Source organism: Schistocerca serialis, chromosome 8 (assembly GCF_023864345.2).
Source record: "Schistocerca serialis cubense isolate TAMUIC-IGC-003099 chromosome 8, iqSchSeri2.2, whole genome shotgun sequence".
Lineage (NCBI taxonomy): Eukaryota > Metazoa > Arthropoda > Insecta > Orthoptera > Acrididae > Schistocerca > Schistocerca serialis.
In genome coordinates, this window is record NC_064645.1 from 76,860,240 (window position 1) to 76,881,003 (window position 20,764).

The window sequence follows — 20,764 nt, forward strand, 5'->3', positions numbered from 1 at the left end:
CAGTTTAATGTGCCACGCTATTCTACAGAAAAATTGCTCCAGAATGAGATAGCAGTTTGCCTTGGGTGACACTGTAAGGAAGTTGGAACACCATATTTATCTGCATTTGTCCTTGCAGATATCAGAAACTTCTGAATCATCACATTTACATGCGACACAACTTCTGGAAGACAAAAACCCAATTTCAAAAACCATTTTTTCTGTTGTGTTTATATGTTTGACATAAATGGATTTTTCTAACCCAGTTTAAACTGGTTTTCATAGCATCAGTGTTTTACACATATGGTGTCTGTAAATCAAGACCCCAATTTTGTTTCCTTAATGAGATGAGGCATTAATAATTTCATATTATTTTTCGACTACCTTAGCGCCTGCTCTTCTTCGCTCACATAGGCTGAATTGTCTGCACGGATTTAATCTTTTTTATTCGAATTTTTACGTTAACAAATTGAGTACCTTTTAAACTTTTCACACTAATTAAGACCATAGAAGCATGATCTTTTCCGAATGTACAGGGTGATTATAATATAAGTTAAACTTTGAAACCGCTGTAGAAATAACACCACTGGTCAGAATGACGTCAGATTGCAACGGAATATTATCGAGGAAGGGGGAAGAAAAGTAAATAGTTACAAAATGTAGAAATAGATGGCACTGTAAGCATTGTATTTTAATAGTGGTCGACGACAAGTGACAAATGAATCATACAACAATGGCCTAAGGTGTACGGTTGACGTTAAAAACACTGTACTACTCAGTGTGTGTTGGTGTACAGGTGTGATACTGTTAGTTACGTAAGTCCATCCACCACAGCAAGGTCATATCACATCAGATGGAAAAAATCAGTTTTTAATTGTCCTGAGGCCAAAAACCGCATAAAAACCATCACTCACATTGGTTTTTAATTTTCCTGACGCCAAAAACCACATAAAAAGCATCAATCAAAATTAAATCGGATTATTAATTTCAATGTGACTGGCAGAAAACATGTTCAGTATACTGTCCACCGCTTTCTGCAACAAATTGAAATTGAGTAACAGCATGTTCCACAACTGATTGAAGTGTTTCCGGGGTCACGCAGTGCATGCGTTCAGTGCAGCTAAGTTTGCAGTCTGAACACTGAACACAACATCTTTCAGATAGCCCCACAGCCAGAAACCACACAGATTAGGATCAGGTGATCGGGATGGCCAGGCTGTAGGGAAATGGCGGCTGATAATTCTAGCATTTACAAAATGGCGCTTCAGCAGCTTTGCAGTGTTTGGAGGTGTGCCATCTTGCATAAAAATGATCACATCCATGCTGTTGGAGAGCTGGAATGACGTGGTTGCACAAGAGACACTCATAGCACTTACCAGTGACGGTACAGGTAACAGGACCGGAAGCACCTGTCTTCGAAAAAATATGGCCCTACAATAAATGATGCTGTAAACCCGCACCACACAGTGACCTTCTTGGGATGAAGTGGTACTGGTTGATTTGCGTGTGGATTTTCTGTTGCCCATATTCGACAGTTCTGTGTATTGGCCATATCCTGTCAGATGGAAGTGGGCTGTGTCTGTCCACAAAATCTTCCACGGCCAATCATTGTCCACTTCCATGTGAGTAAGAAATTCTAAGGCTAGGGTCTCTCTTGCTGGCAGGTCAACAGGAAGCAACTCGTGCACATGGGTAATTTTGAATGGATAGCAAAGAAGGATGTTTCATAGGATCTTACGCACCAGGCTCATGGCTCTGTCCAGTGTTCGGGCAATTCTCCATGCGCTACACATTTGCATACTGCCACTCGTGTACTCCTGCATTGCTGTGGCCGCTGCGTCCACCGGTGTCAAATCAATTCATTTCCTTCCTCTACCGTGTCGCACACCAAAAGGACCCGTCTTTTCAGATTTCCAAATAATTTTCTCCAGACCCATGGCAGTCATTGGACCAACGCCTTTTTTTTAAACCCTTCAGTGTTTGGAAGTTCTGCAGAGTGACGTGTGCACAGTCATCATTCTTGTAATACAGCTTTACAAGCAGAGCATGGTCCCTTCATTGAGTCAGTCATGGCAAACGTCGCAGATGTGAAAGGAGGAAAAGCAGTGTACCCAGCTTGTTTTTACCAACTTCAATGAGTCGCGCACATGCCAGGTGTTCTCATTTATGTATTCTGACACATACAGCACCATCTATTGTTCAATTTTCACTCATGTTTTTTCTTCTGCCATACGTTATCACCCTTTTCTGATAATATTATGTTGCAATTTGATGTCATTCTGACTAGTAGTGTTATTTCTACAGTGTTTTGAAAGTTTAATTTTAATTGTAATCACCTTGTACTTCTGACCAAAAAGCAATTCTGGTAGCTGGAGTCCAAAGTTTTTGTTAATCATGCCTTTTGCATCCTTGTAGTAATATTTCCGTAGAAACTTTCAACCCTTACACATTTCTTTATATCTAACTGATAAAATGAAATACCAATTGTTATTGCTGTAAAATTTTTTTAATATAACAAAATATTTTCTGTACTGTTTTCATCCCATTTTACCCCCTTAGGTTTGACTGTCCAAAAACAGTGAAACACATACTTTTTTTTTTTTTTTTATTTCCAACAGAGAAGCCAAATACAAATTTTCATAATTACTTTCATAACAAAATAATTTCATAAAACTTTTCATCCCCTTTTTCACTTCCTTAGTGGGTCAAATTTTCCAAAACACTGAAACAAGTTATTATTATTATTGTGTGTGTGTGTGTGTGTGTGTGTGTGCGCGCGCGCGCACATGCGCGTGTGTCTGGAAGTAAAAGCTTTGGAAACATGTTGTGTAATCTGGAGAAACAGTTGAAGAAAGTTAACCCATTGTAATGATTTTTGTGATATGCCAGTACTCAGAATTTGCGGTTGCTTAATGCTCAATATGATTCAGTTAAAAAAAGAGACTAGAACCCACTTATTGAAATGCTGTAGCTTAAATCAGTCTATTACCACAGTATTGAATCTGCTGGTATTACATATAGCAGTAAATGTGTAACTATTGTAAAAAGCAGATATTGTATTTTCTGGCCATGAATGATCATTACAATTGGTTATCAACTGTGCTGCAGTTAACAGTTACAGCATTTATCCTCATGTTTTCGTGTTTGCTATTTACTTATAAGTTTGTTATACAAATCTTAAAGTTTCCTAGTTAACCTAATCCTTTTCTTCCCCACTCAGCACGTGCGTGCTTGTGTGAGTGCGTACACACGTGCGCGCACACACTCGCATGCGCACACACAAATTGTACTCCGTGTATGATCTGTCATCCTGATGCATTTACATTGTCAACTTCACCCCATAAGTGACTTCCAGTTGCCGTTCGTGAAGTTAATTACTTTCGTGGTCCTACTATGCAGTGTTGCAGAACCATACGATTTGACTTCTTCACCTTGTTAAAACGAGCTGGTCTGGAAGAGAACTCCAGTCTGACCTAGCTACTAAGTGACGTAAACAGCTTAGCGGTAACTCTTTTGTATTTTACACCCATTGTATACAGCTTCAATTGCAGTGATGAGTGAACAGATCACTTTTACTTTGTAGCCCATTACAGTTACAAACATATGTCTTGCTTTGACATTTGCAATTGAGAGTGGCATTTCTTATCATTATTCTTTGCTTGTTTATTACTGTTTACATTCTTGTATGCATCTTTTTGCTGCTTGACCTGCAAGGCACTGCCAAACTATGACATTCGAAGAACAATCACTGGGCCATAGCAGGTTTATTCGCCATCCACCTTGCCAATTTCTGGAGCTGACAAGACGTACAGTTCATCTGCACATATGTAAAATGAGGGTGTGCACAGTAGGATGTTCCGCACTTAACAACTACCTAAACTAAGTTTTCACTTTTCACGAACAACTGTCATCAGCCTAAGAGGAAAAAAGTGGAACATGTTATTCCTAAGAATCTCACATTTCACCACAAACACACACGGTCCAGTGCAACAACTCATACACACTTTCTCTCCCTCCATCGCTCGCTCCTACCCGTACTCTCATACCTCATTCATTGAATTTTTGAACAATGGGGGGAAAACTGTTTATTTACAGTGGTGTCTTAATATTTTGTTGTAGCATTTAATGTCAATGGATTGTTTCAGCAGTGTATTTACATTTATTCCATTTCAGATGAGTTTAAAGGTCATTGCTTACTAGAAGCAGCGAGGCAAGCAGACCCAGCTAAGGTGAAGAAGTATTTAAGTCCAGATGTTGTCAACTTCAAACATCCTTACACTGGTGATACACCTCTTGTAAGTATTTTCTGTTTGTTTATTCATCATGGCTCCGTTTCAGATCTTATTAATAACCTGTGTTTATATAATTACAACATCGTTGAAGCACAGAATAAAAGTGCTATGATGTGCAACATATTAGAAAGCACAAAAGCAGTTAAAAACATATAATCACAATTATTTGTGTGGTACACATTCTGTGAAATGAAATATGGAGGGGGGGGGGGGGGGGGGGGAATAGCACACTATTACGTAGTTGGGTATTTGATATGGTTTCTGCTAGTTATGTGTCAGATTAAATATTATCAATGCCAAACAGTGCTAAATAACCAAAGTAGATGGTATGAATAGGAATATGCTCCTGCTCCGTGTATATTGATTGTTCTGTGATGTGGCCTCATGCTGTATATGGCCACATGAAGTGTAGTCAGTATCATGGTCAGAGTGCTGCAGTCTGAGTTGGACAGAACAGTGAAAATTTTAAATCCAAACAAAACCAATATCTCTTTAGAATTTTAATAATTTCTGGGCAATAAAGGAAGTTAATGGTTTCTGCTTTGAGTAAAATATATGAGATACACAACAAATTCCATTTATGGAAAAATGTTGTCTGTAATACTGAAGGAAACACAGACAGGTAAATGTTGGAATTATTGCATCGTCTTTATGACATCTGATGCTTCACAATTATAGATAAGAACAACATTTTAAAAATGGAGGATAGAAGCAAAGTTTTGATAGAACAAGGGCCAGTGAGCGGTTTGATGAGTGGTTTGATTTCTAGAAATGGAAAGTATAGAAAACTAATTCTGATCAAATTTTCAGCGGTAAAAGGGGCAATAAATGAAAACCAGCATACATTTAAAACATTTGTGGCAACAGACAAAACCTTTGGCAATGTTCAGTAGAATAAGATGTTAGGAATTCTGGTAAGAATTGGTAGGACAGTCTGTACCAGTACACATACTCGTGCCCTCCCTCCCTCCCTCCCCTCCCTCCCTCCCTCCTTCCCTTCATCTCCTTCCCTTCATCTCCCACCCTCCATCTCCACCTCTCCCCCTCCCCATCAACACGTCCCCATCCCCTCCACCATCTCCTTGCCTCCCTTCAGCACTCTCTGCCACCAATGCCCCAACTCCTGCTCTTTGATTGTTTGAAAGCTTGCAAGCTCATGAGGCAGAGGAACCTTAATATTTTGCTCTCCCCCAAGATCAGTCCCGCGTTAAAAAGCAGGGTTACAGGTGTACAGTGCCTATGAATTCACGCAAATGTGCTGTCATCCTTTTTTTGAAAAAGGATTTTATCAGAGAAAATGAATTTAAGACATTCTCCAATATCTTAAGAGTTCAGCTAAAGGAAATACTTGCAACTTATCAAAGCTATAAAGGATGGCATAAGAAGGTCGGGAGGGAGGGGGTCAATGAGTATTAGCAGTGTGTATGGTAAAGACTTCAAACATTTCACAAGTCGTTAATGTCTTTGATACAAAGATTACTCATCATAATACGGGGGGAGGGGGTGGGGGGATTTTATGCGAACCTTTTAAAAATACTGTGATTTAGTCAAACAATGGAAAATTTAGAATTGAATCTATCAATATTATGAAAATGATAGTCATGTTGATAAATTGGGTTTCTGCCGGTTATTCGCGGCTTTCCTGCACGATATTTCAACTGCGTGACTCGTAGATAGGCACAAGAAAAAGACCACAAAATGAGCTTTCGGCCAACAAAGCCTTTATTGAAAATTCACACACACACACACACACACACACACACACACACACACACACACACACACACACAAACAAACAGGACCACAGTCTCTGGCAGCTAAAGCCAAACTACAAACAACACCACATGGTAACCAGGTAGGGGTAAGGAGGAGGCTGGTGCAGGATGGGGGAGGGATAGCAGGGTAGGGGTGGGTATAGTAAAGGCAGCTAGGTGCAGTCAGGAGGTTAGTCGGTGGGTAGAGGGGGGGATGGGGGGGGGGGGAAGTAGCAGAAAAGAAGAGAAGTAAAAAATACTGGGTGTGTTGGTGGATTAGAGGGCTGTGTAGTGCTGGAATCAGAACAGGGAAGGGGCTAGATGGGTACGGGCAATCACTAATGAAGCTTGAGGCCAGATGCTTTATACACTCCAAGACAAAAAACAATAATGCATTGTGAAGGAATTATCCAAATGGGACGGAAATCGGTTGATGTGATGTATCTATACAGACAGACAAAGGATTATAATTTCAGAAAAATTAGGGGATTCATTCAAGAGAAAGAGCTTGACAAATTGAGCAAGTCAGTAAGGCACTGATTCATCTCTGGCCTTTATGCAAGTAGCCTTTTGGCTTGGCATAGATTGATAGAGTTGTCGGATGTTCTCCTGAGTGATATTGTGCCAAATTCTGTCCAATTGGTGTGTTAGATCGTCAAAATCCCAAGCTGGTTGAAGAGTCCTGCCCATAATGCTCCATATGTTCTTTGTTGGTGAGAGACCTGGTGACCCTGCTGGCCAATGTAGGGCTTGACAAGCATAAAGACGAGCAGTAGAAACTGTCATGATGTGTGGGCAGGCATCTTGCTGAAATGTAAGTCCAGGATGGCTTCTGCGAAGTGGAACAAGAAGGGGTGTAGAATATGGTCGATGTACCGCTGTGCCGTGTGGGTGCTGTGGATGACAACTGAAGAGGTCCTGCTATAAATGAAATGGCACCTGAGACCATCACTCTAGGCTGTCGGGCCATGTGGCAGCAACAGTCAGGTTGGCATATCACTGCTGTCCGGTGCATCTCCAAATGCATCTTCCCTGGTCATCGGTCAGTTTGAAGCGAGATTCATCACTGAAGACATTTCAACTCCAATCAGTGAAATTCCAGGCCCTATATGCCCAACACCAGTTTAAATGGGCTTGTTGGTGTTCAGAAGTCAATGGTAGTTGACATCCCTGACTGTCGCACGCCATATAGTCTTATAACCAGGGGCGATAGTCTGGGGTGCCCTTTCATTACATAGCAGGACTCCTTCGGTCACCATACGCAGCACCCTTGCAGAACAGTGATACATCAACAGTATTCTTTGCCCCTTTTTGTTGCCCTTCAGGGCAAGCTATCCTGAGCATATGTTTTAGCAATAATACCTGCGTGCACACAATGAGAGGTACTACTGCTCGTTTTCCTGCTTGAGAAACGTACCTTGGCCAGCAAGGTCACCGGATCTCTGTTCCATTCAGAACATTTGGAGCATTAGGGGCAGGGCCCTCCAATCAGCTTGGGATTTGTCACAGCTCCTCTCAGGAAGATATCCAACAACTTTATGATTTTCTCTGATAGTAATCATTTGCTTGTGTGTACAAGTACATCACATCTACCGATTTCCATCCCATTCAAATAATTTCTTTGTGGTGCATTTTGTTGTTATTGTTTTTAGTGTAATTTAAAAATATGAAAAAAAAAATTTATTGTGTGTGATGATGTCTTCTTCCAGACTACATAAATGTTTTAAATTTTACAGTGAAACTTTAAACCCAAATAGTTTAGGTTGAAGTACCCTCTCTCCTTGGTAATATATATCATTCAAAATGTGTTAGTATTGTTAGGATTAATGTAGCAAGTGTAAAATTAATTGGTAATGACAGCAAATTAGAAGCAGATTTGGGAGCATATTGAAACCAGCAACTATAAGCACTTGAATGGTTAGGATTGTTTATATTCTGAAAGAATACAAAAGTGGGGTACAAACTTCAGTTAAATAAGGTCTAAGTCCTTGGTTGTAAGATGGAGAATGTGTGATTGCTACCCATTGTGATACAGATCATCTTTTATTATAATTTCAGATTGAAAATTCTTAGAGCTGCTATAAAACTTAAGTGTGTGTGTGTGTGTGTGTGTGTGTGTGTACGTACTCTTTTTATTTTTATTCCCATGAGCTACAATTATACCTCTCTCTCTTTCTTTCACAGCATTGTGCTGTTGCTTCACCTTATCCTAAAAGAAAGCAAGTCATGGAGACACTTATTCGGAAAGGAGCTCATCTGAATGAAAAGAATAAAGACTTTCTTACTCCATTGCATATAGCAGCTGACAACTCACATTATGATGTATTAGGCGCACTGCTAAGCCATGGAGCAAAAATTAATGCCGTCGATGGATTAGGACAGACAGGTATTTAGTTGAACTCTTCAGTTAAAGGAATAAGAACACATTTATTAAAAACTGTTTGTTGTAAGAAGATACTGTGTTAATTTTCCAATGACAGAGAAGCTTATAGTAAAAATCACATGAAAGTGTGGTCTAACACTACGTATGTCGCAATGTGCACAGAGTCTAATTCTTCTGACAGTATGTAAAGGGCTCATAATTCTATGCTATGTGTTTTCCTCATAAGACAGTAATTTTATTAATAAAAAGCTGTTTAGTAGTGCACATATGATTTATTATTTATCTTAATTCAAACTTAGGAGAAACAGTGATTATTCATTATAAATGTGGGGTGAGAGGGGAAACATTGCATAAATCTGAACTATTAACAAATTTGATTGAAGTTTCTTGGTTCACAAATTTGAATACAATTGGCCCTCTATATTGCATACAGAATTTTCTATGCCTTTTATTCAGTTTTATATTGCATTCATAATTATTTACTAAATGTTTGTTCAAATATTATGAATGGTTTACAATATTTTTTTAAATAAGTAAAAACTTAGCTTCTCATCTGAGTGTTGTAAAACGGCATGAAAACTGTTCCATAAAATTTTGAGCAAACTGCCAAATGTCTGCAACTTGCTGCCACGATATTTCGGTGCAGAGTTTCTGGCCATCTTCAGGTGAATACTGACGAAAATGCACTGAGCTCATGTATTTAAGATCCTGCCATCATGTGCATGGTTTATCCAGCTCACGTCGTGCATATGCAACTTAAGCACATGCAATTCTGTTGCAAATCTGCACTGCACTACATGCCCCCTCTCATGAAAACTTGCCATACACATATCAAATTTTCTTCATACCGTACAATTACAGAACAATGCTGGCTATGAGGAGGTTTTTCTATGACAGGATTCCATGCAGAGTTTAACTGAAAGCTGCCATCTAAATTAATAAGGGACACTGATAGCCGTTTTTTGATGAGGTGAGCTTTCACCATAAAGGGCATGCGGCGCAGTGCTCAGACTAGCAGCAGTAGCACATGCACTCAAGCAGCATGTGGACAATGCCAACTGAATACATCACAGAAGTGCCAGTGGGGTCTTAAAGACGTGAGGTCAGTGCATTTTCATTAGTGTTCACCTCAAGATGGCAAGAAGACTCTTCACTGAAATATCATGGCAGCAAGTTGGAGACATCCAGCAGTTCACACACAATTTTATGGAACAATGTGTTTTGTCTGTGGTTAGTTTTGCTATCCCATTAGTAGAAATCACAATGGCTATAGTTTACTTCTTCAAATATTATTGCTTATTAGTTTTATTTAACAGACCTACTGTATACTCATACAATGGAAAATCCAGATTGGAATAACAGTGTGTGGTTGCCTGCCACCATTCAGCACCTCCTGTATGTGATGAGTGCAAATCTATATTTTTTAAAAATAATATGGAAAGGGTAGACCACTATTCACCACATAGAGGAGATGTTGAGTGAGCAGACAGACACATTGATAAAGACTTCTAGGTATTATTAGCTAAGGGACTAAGTCCCTTATCAGATATGTACAAAACAAAACACATGCACAGCTCATCCACACGTCACTGGATGCTAGGGCCAGCTGCAACCACATCCGAAGCAAGCAACAACCATTGCCAGAATGAGTAATGGGGGTTCAGATGGGGGGGGGGGGGGAGGGGGGGACAAGAATGTGTGTGGACAGTGCAAAACCACAATGAGAGAAGTGGGAATGATATCCCTCATTTCAAGCCATGACGAGAGTTTGTCGGAATGCTGGTGGAGACTATGATTCAAATGCTGGGTGGTACAGAGTCCTGAGGAGGGGTGCTACTATGTGGCCCAACATTGGGTATATGGTGCATGGTTGGTGGCTAGGGAGCCTAGGCATGAGAGACCTTAAATGTAAATTGAAGGGGAACACAGCTGTCAGCTGCAGTGGGACGTTACACAGACTCAGCGGCGACATGTGGAAAGTGTATCAAACAGGAATTTGAACCCAGGATCTCCTGCTTACTAGGCAGGTTCGTTAACCACTGCGCCATCCAGAACACATCATTATCGCAGATGTGCAGATTATTTCGGCGTGCATCATGGCTGACTCACATTCCCAACGAATGCCACCTGTCAGTCATTCCCTGTCCATTGACTCCATGTTTGCTACTCTGCGATTCCCACAGGAGGTTGGACATATTTGTGCATCTGCACTGAAGAAGGTGAATCCATTGCCCAGCTAGGCGTATCAGTTGTATGAGTGCGTGCTGTCTGCTCTTTTGGACGTGTCCAAAAGAACAGACACCGCACAGAATCTGCAGCTGTGGAACATTAAATGTGAATTGGAGGGGATCACTGCTACCAACTCCAGCGGAACATTAAGAGGAATCAGCAACAATGAGAGAAAATGTATAACAGACTGGGATTCAAACCTGGGATCTCCTGCTTACCAGGTAAGTTCATTACCTAATTTGCCATCTGGGACATGTTCGAAAGAACAGACTGTGTGCATTCATATAATTGATACGGTCAGCCAGGCATTGGGTCCACCTTCTTCAGTGCCAATGCGAAATACGTCCAGTCTCCTGTGGGAATCTCAGAGTAGCGAACATGGAGTCAATGGACAGGGACTGCAGATAGGTGGTGTTCAGTGGGAATGTGGATCAACCGTGAGGCATGCCAGGATAGTCCGCGCATTTGCAGTGATGCTGTGTCCTGGATGATGCAGTGGTTAACCCGCCTGCCTACTAAGTAGGAGATTCCGGCTTCGAATCCTGGTCTGGTACACATATTCACTCGTTGCTTCTGATTCTGCGTAATGTCCCACTGCAGCTGACAGAAGATCCCTTCAATTTACATTTAATGTTTCAAAGCTGTAGATTCTGCGTGGTGTCTTTCCTTTCAGTCACGTCTGAAAGAACAGACACCATGCATTCATATAATGAGAGACGTATTTCTGGACTAGGTGGGGATTCTGATAGCTGGAAGTATTCTTTGAGATGACCCATGAATAGATTGGCATAGAACGGTGCCATGTGGGTTCCCATGGATGTACTGCAGATAATGCCTTCAAAGGAGAAGTGATTGTGGGTGAGGATGTAGTTGGTCATGGCATCGAGGATGGAGGTTATAAGTTTGGAGTCAGAAAACGAGCGTTCAATAGCAGGCTGTGGTCATTGAGGAGGTTGCTGTAGATGAAGGTGGTATTGATAGGGATGAGTAGGGCGCCATGCTCCAAAGGGACGGAAACTGTAGAGAGTCATTTGAGGAAGTGGTTAGTGTCTTTATATAGGAGTGTAGGTTATGGGGTGTAGGCTGAAGATGTTGATCCAGAAAGCAGAAATTCCATATGTGGGGGTGCTGTAAGTAGCCACAAATGAGTTTCTGGGGTGGTTGGGTTTGTGTGCTTCAGAAAGCATGTGGAAGGTAGGAGTGCAGGGAGTGTTGGGGGTGAGAATGGAGGTAGACACAGGGCTCTGGGACGGGCCTAGGGATTTGAAGTTGGACTGAATATGCTGCCAGATTTCTGGAAAGGGCTTACTGTGGCATGGGTTACAAATGGACGTATCTGACAACTGGCTGAGTCCCTCTACCAGCTAATCCCTGCATTTCATAACCACAGTTGTGGAGCCTTTGTTGGCAGGTACGATTAGCTTGATCTGTTTTTAGGTGGTAGATTGCAATTATTTGTGCAGAGTTGTGGTTGGTGCCCTTGCTAGGGATTTGAGGAAAGATGACAAGGCAAGGTTAGAGGTTAGGAAATTCTGGAAAGTGAACATGGGTTGATATTTGTGGGCAATGGGGATAGATCATATTTAGATGAAATAAATTGATTAAGGCCAGGTTCATACTGGTTTTTAGATAGAAAGTCCGAAATGTAGGGTTAGTGGCAAACGTTTTTCCACTGTGGGGACTATGAGAAAGAGAGGAGCTTGTGGTCATGTCCAGCATGATTTAATATGGGAATGGGGCAAAAGATAAGGCCTTTGGAAAGGACTGCTACTTCTGTGGAGCTGTGGCCTTTGACTACAGGGTGTGGGCCTGTCTAGTCTCTGGGTTCTATAGGTGGCAGGAGGGATTCTGAGGATGTGCAAATGCAGTGTGTCTGTAAGATAGGGTTTGGCGACTATGAGAGGATGCAGAGGATGGGAGGCTCTTGTAGTGGTGGTGGTTAATGTTAGTCCAAGATAGGAATGTGAGATGAATAGCTTGGACAATTTTTTGAGGTGATGTGCATGCTGCCCTAGTCCCTGGAGGGCAAGGGTTGTATCTGAGAGATGGAATGCAGGAATTTGGGATTGCAGAGCAGGAGGGCTGTGTGGGTGGAGCAGTAGTTGTTCAGTGAGGGTGATAGACTCATGGAATTTAAACAGATGGATTGCTATGTGGCAGGGCGGGGTGCAGACAGAGATGGGTAGTTTAAGAGTCAGGTCATTTTGGGAGATTCCATGAGCTAGGCAACAACGCTGGAATAGTATGAACAACTGGGTTCTGGCTAGGGATAAGATAAATTTTTCTGTATTGGTGGAGATGAAAGGAGCAAGAACCCATAGTGGAGGATAAAGAATACACTGCTTAAGATAAGTTTGGAATACTATCATAAAATTTAGTCTATGATACTAGAGGTCTCATTGACCTTTGCATTTCATGCATTATCCAGTTAGTCCATATACTGAACAGTGTTTACTACTGGCATGCTTTGTGGCCATTTCCCAGTCATGTAAATGTACCGCTACCGCAGTGGTACAGCATGAGCAGACCAGTATCAGCAACAGCTTCTTTCAGTTCGTATTCAGCGCTGCAGTAACATGCCACATAGACACATACAACACTTTGATAGAGGCCGATCATGGCTTTACTTTCAATGCGTCATACACAGAGAGATGTTGCCGATCGGTTACATGTCACTCACAGTGGTGTGTCTTAAGGTGTTGAGAAAGTACAGAGAGAGACGGGAAACGTGAATGATAGAGCTCGCAGAGGTCGTCCTTGTGTGACAGCACCAATGCAGGGTCATTCCCTCCAACTGTCAGCTCGCAGGTGCCCAACATCAACTGCCAGATACATTGGAAATGACTTTTCCTGGGCAACAGGGATTCGTATCTCAGACCAATCACTGCATAGAAGATTGCATCATGGTGGTCTTCATTCAAGATGGCCATTTAGAAGTTTTACACTGAACCAAAGGAAGTGACGCAATCGAAGAACCTGGGCTCTTGCACATCAACATTGGACCATTGCAGAATGGAGTAATGTCACGTTTGCCGCCAAGACCAGGGTTGCTTTGTGACTGGACACTAGAGGTGTCAAGGTTTATAGAAGCACTAGATGGCACCAGGAATCGTGGTATGTTCAAGAAGTCCATCTTTTTGCAAATGAAAGTGCAATGTTCTGGGCAGCAATAATGATGGAATGACTGACCTCTCTAATTCCCATCTATGGCAATTTGACATGTCCCTGTTACCTTCAAGAGGTCCTATAGGTGATTGTAAGGCCCTGCAGATGTGAAGTCGGTGACAACTTCATGCTAGTCGATGACAAAGCCAGATTGCACTGTACTCTACCAGTCTCTTGGTATGTTCAAAGATGCAACAAACATTGAATGCATTGGCCATCACAGTTTCCAGATATGAATGCACTTGAGGATGTGTGGGACCTGTTAAAGGTGACCACCTGACAAACTTCAGAACCTCACTGAAGCTGCCATTGAGGAGTGCCACCTCATACTCAAAGATAAACTTGATGCTCTCATCCCAAGCATGCCTCACAGAGTGGAAGAACCTCGTCCGTTTGCGGGGAGGACAGACTCACTGCTAAAGACTAATAATCGTCGTCATGAGCTAAACATTTTCAATTTTTTTTTTTTTTTTCTCCAGGATTTACACTTAGGAGAGATCCTGCTTTGTTTTGTAATGATTTTTTGTAACTGACCAAAATTGTGCTTGTTTTCAGGAGGAGGAATTATATTTATTTTGATAATACGGATGTACTATAAGAAATTGTAGTCCACTCTGATATTCCAAACTTCTGTTGATTTTGTGTGTGTGTGTGTGTGTGTGTGTGTGTGTGTGTGTGTGTGTGAGAGAGAGAGGGGGGGGGGGGGGGGAATACCACAATTACCCGAAGATAAAGAAGAATATGAAGTATAGTGAAAAAAAAGTATGAAAACTGAGTAAGTGCAGGAAAAATGAAATAAAATTAACATGAAAACAGGGTTATATCAAAGTGAAAAAACCAATAAGAAGGTGATAATACAGTGGAATTTTGGTTAGTGTGTGGGTGCCTGTCTTCATGTATGTTGCTTTTGTTTATAGAAATAACCGAACTCTAGAAAGCTGTAACAAAACACAGTGAAACCTGCTGTGGTGCAACACTTTTTTCAGGGACTGGCAGTTGACCCTCAATGTAAATAAATGTGCTGTATTGTGCATAAGTAGGTTGAAATGCTCATTATTTTTTTTTAATATAATTTCCAGTCAGTCACTGGAAATTGCAAAACCCATAAAATATCTGGTAATACACATCTAGTAAGACCTAAAGTGGAAAAATCCACGAACTGTTTGAAGAAGCAGCAGATGCTGGGGTGAGAGGCAGCTTACAAAACCTTTGTTCAACTGAATATTGCTTGTCTTTGGACCTATACCAGGTAAGATTGATTGAAAAGATATAGAAACTCCAAAGAATAGCAACAGTTTTGTTATGATTTGCTTCATAAATGTGAGTGCACCACAAAGATGCTTATCAAATTGTAATGGAATACACTCCAAGAGGCCATTATGCATCATTGAGAGGTTTACTGCTAAAATTCCGTGGGTCTTCATTCCAAGAAGAGTCAGGCTACACATTACTGCCTTCCACATAAATCTTGCCAATAGATCATGAAGGGAAATTGGAGAAATTTGAGCTCTTGTGAAATATAGGTGTGGATGGATCTGTACAGAGGTGGAAGATGTATTTATGACTGTATTGGAAATATAATGCACGTTAACCAGGTATATAGCCAAGCATATAGTTGATAGACGGACCAAGATATTTGTTTGTTGAAGTCCAAGAGATAAGAAAGACTAATGTAAGTAGGCAAATGTTACAAAACTCATAGAAGCAATAAGGTTGCATATAGCTGAAGAGTGAAATATATCTGGAACATCAAGAAAAAATTTGCGTTGGATTGGGTAATAAGAAATATGAAAGCAGTTGTTATAATTTTACACATTATTTTCATAAGGGTTTGTATTAATCTGAACGTTTCTGTGTATATTTTTTCCTATAATATTCCTCATTCTATATGTCACTTATATTGTTTACAGTGCATGTGATTTTGAAATGTCAGTCCTGTGCATAAATATATGTTACTGTTCTTTTCAGCTCTTCACCGATGCGCACGTGATGATAATCTTCAAGCTTGCCGCATTTTATTGTCGTATAATGTTGACCCAAACATTGTTTCCTTACAAGGATATACTGCTACACAGGTTGCTACGGAGAATGTTCTTAAAATTTTACAAGGTATGTTTTTTGGAATATAAATAATTTTTATGTTGCAAAGGTTTTTAATAAGTATGGATAATTTCTTATCATAAAATCATAGTATTTATTTTTCTGCTGTATTTTTAGTAAGGAGTAAGAGAGGAGCAAGAATGGTAACTTCTTAAGTTACAATAGAGGAATTCCACCCAGGATTTGGTTACTATTTTTTATCGCTTCTAGAATTGCAGAATTTCATTTGTTGTAGGCCATTTGCATTGTTTGCCAGGCTGTATGTTTCAGTGAAAGAGTTAAAAACTTTTAAACTGTCTGTTGAAAAGCTACTGTTATAGTGTAGATCAAGAGCAGCTGAGAATTCCACATGCTTGTGGCGCGTGCGTGGAGAGCTCTCTCATATGACCACACTCTGCCACTACTACAAGAAGCTGGAAGAAGGGGATACAGTGATCGTGCCACAGTAAATGGCAGTGCTGTCGTGCAAGGAACATTGAATGGCATGCGGCTTGGTTTCACATTTCTCAATTACATAGACCACAGACAAAACCAATTTTCAATATTATTTAACTGTTTTAGGTTTGCTCAAGACATAATAAAATTTACATGCAACAAAAACCATCAGCACACAGAGAGACGCAACTAGTTATGCAGATTTTTGTTACTCAGGTTGCCACATAATTGTGACTTGTCATGTTTCATAATAAAAATAAATCTTTCACATACATATATTGATTGAAACATTGATATGTCTGCAGCCTCATTATGGAGACATGTAAACTTTTCCCGAAAAAAACTTCGTAGTACTCTTGGATGGTTATAACATAAAAGAATTTGTCATTAAAATAGGAATTACTTCCATCTGTACATACACAGGGGCACTTTGAATTGAAATGGTAAAATGTGTCTCAAAAATAGCTCAGACACAGATTTGAGATTGTCAGTGTTCCAAAAACATTTAGAAAACTATTCCTCTAATTCACTCCTTTCAGTGCTACAGTGATGTCTTCAAAATTCACATTTTCTTTAACAAAAGAGAGCTTAGGGAAATGGACGGTGTTCTTTGTCAGATGTTGTCTCCTCCACAATGCAGTTCTTTTTTTAATATATTATGTGCATTGACTTTCCCCTTCAAATCAGAAATAAGTTACTTCTCTCCATGCAACATGTTGCTGTGGGTGTTCATATGTGCAGCAAAGTTCACGAATAATGTGAGGTGTGGAAGCCAGTCCGAATCTTCTAGTTTGCCTTAGTGCTTTCCTTTTCCTTCAGAAATTCTCGAATAATGGGTCTTAAATCGAAAAATTGTTCTAGGCATGCCCCTTGACTTAAGCAATGTACTTCACAGTTACACATAACATCTCCATACTGCCCGCCAGAGTGGCCGTGCGGTTCTAGGCGCTCCAGTCTGGAGCCGAGCGACCGCCATGGTCGCAGGTTCGAATCCTGCCTCGGGCATGGAGGTGTGTGATGTCCTTAGGTTAGTTAGGTTTAATTAGTTCTAAGTTCTAGGTAACTGATGACCTCAGAGTTAAGTCGCATAGTGCTCAGAGACATTTGAACCATCTCCATACTCTTTGTTCAGTTCCAGCAAAAATTTTTGAAATGGATGCTGCAGAAAGTTTCCTATTTGTACCACCAGTTTCATCATCTGTCCTATGCTTGCAAATTTTGGACAAACTGCATCTTGATTTACGAAATGACGACGACTCCCATACAGATCATCTTGTGATAATTGTAATTGTTCACTCTTTCATTGTCAGCTAAATCTTTTTGTGCGTCATAATACTATTCCAAAGTAAATTTGCATTGGCCATCAATTATGCGATTGCATAATATATATTAAGAATTCTCAACTGTCCCTTCAAGAAAGAACTGTAACTTTTATTCATATTTCAAGACTTGAGGTGATAGATTACTACATAGCCTCTTTTGAGCAATGGTACCTTATACTACGTGCAAATAGGAAGGAGGTAACAGCACTGACACTTCGATTCCTCCGAACTGAAAATCAATGTTATTCGTGTAGAATATTGAAATGTATTCGGCAAACTCTTAGGCCCTCCGTAAATTATGAAGTGGATCTACCTTAATTGAGATGCAAAATCCTACCCAGTTCTGACCATTACTCTCATCAAAAAAAAAAAAAAAAAAAAAAAAAAAAAAAAAAAAAAAAAAAAAAACTTGGCGATGTACCTGTCACATCACTTCCTATAAGAAACTTGATATTTTACAGGGATTACTTTTTCATTGGGACCTAATGTTACTGATAGATGAAGAACTACATGAACATTTGGAAAGGTGAGGAATTCTGTTCATACATCAATACGTTGAGGACAGCAACACTACAAGATAGATACCGGCACATTCATTTGCACTATTGAGGAGAGATTCTTACGTTTCCACTGCAGTGGAAGCCGTATTTCATGCTCATGATGTAGGTATTTATATGCCAGCACTTTAGGCATATGTCTTCCTGGTGGTGGAGACTTCACCACCCATGCCAGATTGCATTTATGAGGTTGTGGGAAATGTCTGTGATGTGATCATCCATGCCACTGGTGGTGCTATTCCCAATTCTTCAGGTCCTGGCCAGTGCTGTGGTGGACCAAAGGCATTGCAAAAGCTATTCAGGGTCATCGAAGGGCCCTGCAAAATCTCAAGTATTATCCTTCAAAGACCACACTCATAACTTTCAAACAGCTTCACTCTTAAGGATCACTATCTAATTAAATACAGTAAGAAGGAATGCTGGAATTGCTAAATCTCATCTTTAGTATCATACACCTCTTTATCCCAGATGTTGGCCAAGGTCTGTAGTCTCTGAGCCACCAGAGATCAACAACTACTCCAGATCTTTTCCCTCATGGTGGTATCTGAACTGATGCATCAATCTTTGCTGAACACGTTGCATCCCAGCTTGTGATAGTCAGCATCCTCTTCTTGCCCGGCTACATTTCAGATACAGAAAAGACTATTTGAAGAAATCAACCTATCCTTCATCATGTGTCACACCAAATTATATAATGAACCTTTCACTGATAGAGAGCTGCTTCAGGCTCTTGACTCATCACACGATACAGCCCCAGGCACTGATTAGATTCATAATCAGATAATACATCACCTGATGTACTCAGAGACTCCATCTGGTCAGGTCTTCAACCATATTTGCTTAGAAAGTGTTTTTCCTTCATAATGACAAAATAGTACCATTGTCCCAGTCCCTAAAATTGGCAAAGATCTAATATCTGTCAATAACTACTGTCCCTACTGTCCAATTAGCCTTGCTAGTGTGCGTTGCAATCTGCTTGATAGAATGGTAGGTCAGTGCTTATATTGGGTTCTCAAATCTTGAAGCCTTTTGACCCCTTGTCAGTGTGGTTTCTGAGAGGGTCAGTCTGCTTTTTGTAAATGCCAACATCACATTGCCCCCCATCTCTTTCTCACCCCCTCCCTCCCTCCCCCTCCCTCCCCCCCTCCCCCTCCCTACCTCCCTCCCCCTCCCTCCCTCCCTCCCTCCCTCTCCTCCCTCCTCCCTCCCTCTCCTCCCTCCTCCCTCCCTCCTTCCTCCCTCCCCCCCTCCTTCCTCCCTCCCCCCTCCCTCCTCCCTCCCCCTCCCTCCTCCCTCCTCCCTCCTTCCTCCTTCCTCCCTCCCCCCTCCCTCCTCCCTTCCCCCTCCCTCCTCCCTCCCCCTCCCCCTCCCTCCCTCTGTCCCTCCCTCCGACACAGTTTGACACGATCACATTTTACTTATCCTCCTTGAGTGGGGCTTAAAAGGCTACCCACTACTTTTTATTTGTTAATATTTATCCCCACAGTTGTTTTAGGTTAGAATTGGTGCATCACTCAGTTCTCCACAGGTTCAAGAGAATGGAGGACAGCGTCCCACAGGGCTCCATACTGACTGTTACTCTCTTCTGCATCGCCACCAGTGAGCTGGTGAACTCTGTTTGACAAATGATCAGTCACACACTGTTGTGCATTTCTGTTGTCGTACCACAATCAGTCCTGATCCAGAGCCGTGCATGGGAACTTCGTTTCGCAGACCCCATTTTCATGACACTTAGTGATAAAAACCTGACATATTCATGAACTGAAGACTAACTGCATGCAAAAGTTTAACCCTTTCTCTGCTACAGATGTGCTATCTGCATTCCAAGTAGCTTTGTTGTCGCTATACTGCTCGCCAAATGGTACTACCTATATTGAAAGACGATTTTCGGCCTCTGTGAAACAGTTACCATTTGATTTTAAGAAAACTATTGGCTGAAAAAAATGGATTTTTGCATATCTTACAGTCTGACATCTTTGTTTAATAAAGGATGGAATTTCTCTTTATTATTCATCACAGTTAATGTGCTGCATCAAATTAAGTAAAACATTGCACGATATTTTGAAGAGTTTGCAGAGGTAAAAACACACTGTGTAAACTTTGCATATGGTTGATTTTAGCTCATATGCTGTTGTGTATGAAATGTAAATGAGATTTCAAAATTTTATTAAAACTTGAAAATGAAACAATATTTAATTTCGTTCTTGAGTTAATGATTTTTCTATATGACCAACATTTGCACATGATGTACACAGTTCTGTCCATGCAGAGTTGGCAGCTTCCATGAAATACTAATGGTCCATTTTTAATAAAACTATTTGCTGCATCAAATTAAGTACAACATTGTCCAAAATTTTAGGTAGTTTGCAGACGTAAAAACGCATTGCTTAAACTTCCAATATGCTTGATTTTAGCTCATACATTACTGTGTATGAAATGTAGGTAACATACTGAAATTTCGTTTAAAACTGAGAGCAGAATGATACTTCATTCTTGATTTTTATAACAGCTGGATGGCTATGCACGACACGCCCTTTTGCGTACGTGC

The 20,764-nt window shown here is 40.8% G+C and overlaps 1 protein-coding gene across 2 annotated transcripts in view; it reads left to right on the plus strand.

Annotated features, from left to right (window-relative positions):
• The window catches only part of LOC126416028 (poly [ADP-ribose] polymerase tankyrase), a 301,772-nt gene that overhangs the window by 110,288 nt on the left and 170,720 nt on the right, over positions 1–20,764 (plus strand). For both annotated transcript variants that reach the window (XM_050083481.1, XM_050083482.1), the window contains exons 5-7: positions 4,153–4,274; positions 8,210–8,411; positions 15,771–15,911. In XM_050083481.1, coding sequence (XP_049939438.1) covers positions 4,153–4,274; positions 8,210–8,411; positions 15,771–15,911 — 465 coding nt within the window. The remainder of the gene's footprint in view (positions 1–4,152; positions 4,275–8,209; positions 8,412–15,770; positions 15,912–20,764) is intronic.